The 7,086-nt window shown below is 46.5% G+C and overlaps 1 protein-coding gene across 3 annotated transcripts in view; it reads right to left on the bottom strand.

Moving 5' to 3' along the window:
* Window positions 1-7,086, bottom strand: part of Lrrc74a (leucine rich repeat containing 74A) — a 32,915-nt gene that overhangs the window by 10,751 nt on the left and 15,078 nt on the right. For all 3 annotated transcript variants that reach the window (XM_021179167.1, XM_021179166.1, XM_021179168.1), the window contains exons 8-9: window positions 4,853-4,938; window positions 4,105-4,299 (exon numbers count right to left, since the gene is read on the bottom strand). In XM_021179167.1, coding sequence (XP_021034826.1) covers window positions 4,105-4,299; window positions 4,853-4,938 — 281 coding nt within the window. The remainder of the gene's footprint in view (window positions 1-4,104; window positions 4,300-4,852; window positions 4,939-7,086) is intronic.

The following is a 7,086-nucleotide window of genomic DNA, read 5'->3' as shown; positions in this document are numbered from 1 at the left end:
GCCTGCCTCTGCCTCCCGAGTGCTGGGATTAAAGGCGTGCGCCACCACGCCCGGCTTCCCCCATATCCTAACACTCTTTCTTTTCTACTACCTCTGGTGGGTGGTGGGCTAGAGGGAAGATTTAACCCTTATTAAAATATGTTGTGAAAAATATATGCCTACATATCTCTCCATCCACCCACCCATCCATCTACACATCCATCCATCTATCCATCAATGCATTAATCCATGCATCCATGCATCCATCCATCATCCATCCATCTATCCATCACATCCATCCATCCATCCATCCATCCATCCATCCATCCATCCATCTACCATGCATCCATGCATGCATCCATCCATCCATCCATCTATCCATCCATGCATCTATTCATCCATCCACTCACCTATCCATTTATCCATCCATCCACCCATCCATGCATTCATCCATGCATCCATCCATCTACCATGCATCCATGCATCCATCCATCTATCCATTGATGCATCTATTCATCCATCCACCCACCTACCCATTTATCCATCCATCCATCCTACCTTACTACTCATCCATCCACCAACCTACCCATTAATCCATCTCACCCACCACCCACTCACCCATTCATCTTCCAACAAATATTGAGGCCCGCTGTGTATTGGCCAGTGAGCTAAGCCCAGGCAGTCATGACAAGGGCCTGTCCTCAGATAATGTCACTCTAGTTAGAGGAGACAGATTAAACAAGCAAATGACATCAAATATATGATGACAGTAGTGACAGGGGACATACTGTAAGAACCAAGAAAGAAAGGTCCAGCACAAATAGGGGATCCTTGAGAGAAGCCTTGCTGGGATGTGGGGGAGGGTTAATCATATCTGTAGGGGAGCAGGATCAGAACCGGGAAAAGATTCACCAAAGAAGAAAAAAAGCAGAAAAGGATGAAGGTGGGAACAGCATGGGGGTCGGGCGATAGCACACGTTCTATAAGCAGATTCAGAGAGGAGGCCCCAGAGCCAGGAAAGGTCATAACATGGAGGACCTTGTGGGCTTAGTTATTACTGCAAGGGTGAGGCACTGAAGCATGCATGGAGTTAGGAAGAGGGAGCGTCTAGTTAGCTGGCCTTGGGTCTGACTCGCTGGCTTCTTTATACCCATCACCACAGAGGAATTGGTCCAAGGGCCCAACCTTGGAACAATTCATCCCAGGAATTCAAGGAGGTGTCCAGTGCACAGCAGCAGCAAATGAGTGGTGGCTGTTGCTTCTGAAGGCCACTTCAGGAGGTTGGATTAGGAGGAAGCCACAGTCTTAGTGAGCATTTACTGTAGGCCAGTTTCCCAGGCCAGTTCTGATGCTCGCTGATGAGAAAAACCCCATGCTTGTGTGCTTGGCATGTGGCCTCTGTGGGACTCATTTCCCAGGGAAGTTTCTTAGTTTCCCAAGACTGAGAATTGAGGGGAATGGGTTTGGATAACAGTAGATATTTCCTGTGGGAATTTTCTAAGTTTTTTCTTTCATTTAAAACATTAAAAAATGTGTATGTATGTATGTATGTATGCATGTATGTATGTGTGTGTTTGTATGTATGTATGCCTGTATGTATGTGTGTGTTTGTATGTGTGTATGCATGCATGTATGTGTGTGTGTTGGTGTGTGTATGTGTATGTGTATGTATGTGTCTCTATGCATGTATATGTGTGTATTTGTGTATGTGTTTGTATGTATATGTGTTTGTGCATATATGTGTGTTTGCATGTGTATGAATGTATTTGTGTGTATGTGTGTGTGATGGTTTGTATATCCTTGGACCAGGGAGTGGCACCATCTGAAGGTGTGGCCTTGTTGGAATAGGTGTGACCTGGTTGGAATGGTTGTGTCACTGTGGGTGTGGGTATAAGATCCTCACCCTAGTTGCCTGGAAGTCAGTCTTCCACTAGCAGCCTTTGGATGAAGACATAGAACTCTCAGCTCCTCCTGCGCCATGCCTGCCTGGATACTGCCATGCTCCCACCTTGATGATAATGGACTGAACCTCTGAACCTGTAAGCCAGCCCCAATTAAATGTTGTTTTTTTTTTTTTTATAAGACTTGCCTTGGTCATGGTGTCTGTTCACAGCAGTAAAACCCTAACTAAGACAGTGTGTATTTGTATTTTTGTGTATGTGTATATTTGTGTGTGTTTGTGTGCATGTATATGTCTGTGTGTGTGTGTGTGTGTGTGTGTGTTTGTGTGTGTGTGCATATATGCCATGCTGTGCATGTAGAGGTCAGAGGACAACTTGTAGGACTTAGTTTTTCCCCCTTCAACTTATGGTTCTGGGGATTAAACTCAGATCATTAGGCCTGGCAGCGAGTGCCATTATCCACTGAGCCATCTTACCAGCCTGGTTTCTTAGTCAAAAGTACCTTTAAAAAGGTTCAGGTTTATATAGCTGTTCTAGGTTCCACTGGACCTAGAGGCTGAGTTACTCACAGGCTGAGCCACCTCACTAGGTTGCGTGGTCCCATTCCACTCCAGCTGGAACCTTCACTTTTCATGGATCCTAGATGGCCAGTCCAGTTCTGTTGGCCATGTCTGTACTCCCTCTGCCAGGGTCTGGCATCTCTTGCCCCCTTACCAGCCCCTCAGCAGCAGGGCTCATCTTCAGTTTTCTTATGTCTGTTCCTCCATCGGTAAGGATCCCAACACCTGTCATGCCTCCATTGTCCTCTTGGGGATTGGTGTTAGAATGGCCTTAGAAAGCCAGATACAAGTGTCTACTCTCTTCATAGTTATGTGGTCTGAATGAATCACTTAGCTTCTATTCTCGCATTTGGAAAGTGGAACTGGCAGAGATAATTGGCCACACTGGGTAGTGACTGATGAATTAGCACATCATTTGATGTAGGGTGTTCCTTGAAAGGGCACAGAGAGAGGACCCAGGAACAGAAGTCCTCATGCATCTGTTTTCAAACTATTCAACAGCCTATGTTGTAAACAGCTTCCATGAAGTAACCTAATTTATACTGACATATCAATCCATCCATCCATCTACTTACTATAGATTCACTGTGCATCCAGCCATGCTGGGCACAAGGGGTAATGAATGATCATGGCCCATGATCACCAAATATCCTTGTCCTTAGGAGGATTTCACATTCAAATGAGAGTATAGTTAGGAAATCACAGTGGGTTCTGCAGGGAGAGGAGATCAGAGTGCTGGTAGCAGTCCCCTCATTCAGAAGGTCCCAACTTGTTACGGACCTTTGTGTGCCATGCTCTTCAGTAGAGCCGACATGAAAGCAGGTGCTAAGAAGAAGAGGCTAGGAGGCCAGGAAGAGCAATAGAGAACAGGGATGAGCTGAGGCTGCAGAGGACTAGACTGTAGTGCCAGAAACCACTGGGAGCTAGGATTAGTATCCCCAAAGCATAATATGGTCTTAGCATGAAGACAATCCCAAGGGAGACCTAGATGGTATGAAGGAAGACATGTTTAGAAGCATTGTGTCACCAGAAAGCTGAGGAACCCCTGGGTCTACAGGACAAGCACAAACATGTGCACACATGTGCACACAGAAGTACTGGAGGGCTGATGATTCTCTCCAGATGTATCCAGTCCGGTTCTATTACCCTGCTTCCCTACAACACACACAGACAGATGGATCATTGTGATGGTTTGTATACCCTTGGACCAGGGAGTGGCACCATCTGGAGGTGTGGCCTTGTTGGAATAGGTGTGACCTGGTTGGAATGGGTGTGTCACTGTGGGTGTGGGTATAAGATCCTCACCCTAGTTGCCTGGAAGTCAGTCTTCCACTAGCAGCCTTTGGATGAAGATGTAGAACTCTCAGCTCTGCCTGCACCATGTCTGACTGGATACTGCCATGCTCCCACCTTGATGATAATGAACTGAACCTCTGAGCCTGTAAGCCAGCCCCAATTAAATGTCTTTTTTTTTTTTTTTTAATAAGACTTGCCTTGGTCAAGGTGTCTGTTTACAGCAGTAAAACCCTAACTAAGACAATCATATACATACAAGTATATACACATGTGCACATTCAAGGGTACACGCTCATGGGCACATAGGCAGATACACATGACATGTAGACACAGGCATACAGAGGACGGTGCCAGCTCGGCGAGCTTACCTTTAGCACTTGGAGGCACTCGTTGTTTTCTAGTCCCTTGCTGATTTTGGAGGCCCCCTCATTGGTAATGCCATTTCTACTGACATCTACGTAGACCAGACAGCTGTTGAGTCTGAGGGCGTCCCCCAGAGCCAGAGCACCCTCATTCCCAAAGCCATTCATGGACACGTCCAGTTTCTTCAGGGTCACATTAGACTCCAGGGGAGGGGGAACAACAGTAGCATCAAGATGGAGTGAGATTTACCCAGGAAAATGCCCAGGAGTACCAGCCCAGCCCCTACCCTCACCCCCATCCAAACTGACCTAACTGCTAACCCTTATCTCCATTCTTATCATAACCCCGCCCTAATCATCACGTGCCACAACTCTTACCTTATCCCCACTCAGCCAAGCCTAACCCTCACTCTCACCTCCACCCTCCTTCTCCCCTAACCCACAGCTCAGTGATTTTCTGCAGAGACAGATCGTTATTGTCCTGAGGTCATTATTGTCCTCTCAAGGCAGGGCTCATTCTCAAGTTCTCATTGGAATCCATCCCCCTGATGGATTTAGCCTAAACTATCCCCTAAAAGAGCCCCTCATGGTGGTATTCAGGCCTCAGTAGGGAGGATTTGTAAAGTAGCAGCGTGCATCCAGGAATCACGGAAGGAAGCCCAACAACTCAAAAGACCCTCACTGAGTGCTCCGTAGACCCAAATCCATGGGGATCACAAGAAAGCAGCTTAGCGTGTCTCTCAGTGGGACTTACCCGGAGACCATTGCACAGGGCCACAGCGCCACGAATGTTGAAGCGATTCCAGCTTAGGTTCAGGGACTGGAGCCCTACGTTAAGGGCTGGGAGGGGGCAGTGAGTCAGCTCGGTGTCCCCCACCTCCCTGAGACCCAGCCTCAGACCCACAGCACTGGAGTGGGTTATGCAAGCTAGAAGTCCCCTCAGCTGATTGCTTAAGAAACATTTCTTTTAAAGACACAGTCTTTAAAAGCCCTAGCTGGCCCGGAACTCACAGAAGTCCATCTATGCCTTCCAAGTGCTGGGATTAAAGTCATGTGCCACTATGCATGGCCAGGTGATAAGTTTCAGTTAGTTACTTAGGGTACGTGATTGAACAGTGACCTTTAATTTGGGAACGCTGACACAGTGAAGAGGGCAGGTGTCGTGATCTACCTGGTAAATATGAAGCGAGCACAGATGTTGTCCCATGAAGAGGTGTATACTCTAAGACGCTACCTAAAAGAACAACCCAGACTGTGGCAGGACTCCGTTCTTACAGATGTTTTACTCTGATGTCACAAATACGGTGAAGTATCTTAAGTGTCCACCTGGGACCCTGAGGGCTGTGATTCAATTGGTAGAGTGCTTGCCTAGTGTGCGTGAGGTCTTGGTTTGGATCCTCGGCACCACATAAATGGTGCACAGTGGTGAATGGCTGTAATCTTAGCACTTAGAAGGTGGAGTCAGGAGAATCAGAAATCCAAGTTCATCCTCAGATATGTGGAAACTTCTAGGCCAGCTTGGGTTATATAAGTCTTTGTTTCAGAGAATGAGCGAGTGAGAGAGAGAGAGAGAGAGAGAGAGAGAGAGAGAGAGAGAAACTTGTGGACCCAGTTTTCTAAAGATGGAAAGGACTTGCAGATTTGTAGAGCAAACACACTTTTGAAACTTATTTGTGTTTTAGGAAGGGTCTCAGCATATAGCTATCGCTGGCCTAAAGCTGGCTATGTAATTGTGGCAGTCTTCTTGCCTCTGCCTCCCGAGTGCTGGAATTACAGATGTGCACCACCGTGCTCAGTTCACACATGGGAGGGTTGTAAGCCACCCTGTGGGTGCAGGAATTTGAACTTGGGTCCTCAGCAACAGCAAGTGTTCTTAACCACTGAGCCTCCTCTCCAGCCATGACTCATGGTTTTCTAGTCTTAGTCTCCAAAGCAGGTGGGGATTATAGGCCCACATCACCATGCCGAGAGATCTACAAATGTCAGGACTTTTTTTTTTTGGACAGTCTGTAATTGGAGCTCACTAGGCAGATCAAGCCTTAGCCCCTCCAGTCTCCTCTTGGAGCTCTCCATTCCCCTGATCCTTGCTTGTCTTTCAAAGTTGTCCTTGGCTGCTAGTCATGGTGGTGCATGCCTTTAATCCCTGAGCCTGAGTGGTGGAGGCAGGAAAATCAGGAGTTTGAGGGGAAATCTTGTCTCAATTGACAAATAACAACACTCCAAATTAAAATGATAGAGCTGGGTGTGGTGGCTCCACAGCTCCCAGCACTCGGGAGGCAGAGGCAGAGACCTGCCGGCCTCTGTGAGTTTGAGGCCAGCCTGGTCTACAGAGCAAGTTCCAGGAAAGCCAGGGCTACCCAGAGAAACCCTGTCTCTCAAACAAGCAAAATCAGATAAAAAAATTTACCAAAAAAATCATCTTTTATCACATGTATATTTTAAATATATTTCTATAAAACATGTGAATTGTTTAGGTGCAGTTTGTGTTACCAGTGTGACACATAGTAACCCCAATCTACCCAGTGGTGGCTGGCCACTTTTTTTTTTTTAGAGAGTTTTTTTTTTAAATTTATTTTTTATGAATATAGTTAAATTTTTTATTAACATATTCATTTTTGTTTTGTTTGTGAACTTTTTGCCTGCATGTATGTATGTATTTATGTATGTATGTATGTATGTATGTTTGTGTACTACATGCATGCTTGGTGGCTGTGGAGGTCAGAAGAGGGCATCAGATGCCCCAGAACTGGAGTTACAGACAGTTGTGAACCACCTTGTGGGTGCTGGGAATCCAACTCTGCCACGTACTTTGGTTGAGTCAGTTTGACAAAGCAAAAGCTGGGAAGCTGGCTCATGAAGCAAAGAGTTTCAAGGAAACTCTCTTCCTGGAGTGTGATGGTTTGTATATCCTTGGACCAGGGAGTGGCACCATCTGAAGGTGTGGCCTTGTTGGAATAGGTGTGACCTGGTTGGAATGGGTGTGTCACT

Source organism: Mus caroli, chromosome 12 (assembly GCF_900094665.2).
Source record: "Mus caroli chromosome 12, CAROLI_EIJ_v1.1, whole genome shotgun sequence".
NCBI lineage: Eukaryota > Metazoa > Chordata > Mammalia > Rodentia > Muridae > Mus > Mus caroli.
Note: the sequence above shows the minus strand (reverse complement) of the source record. Positions and strands in the feature narration are given on the sequence as shown.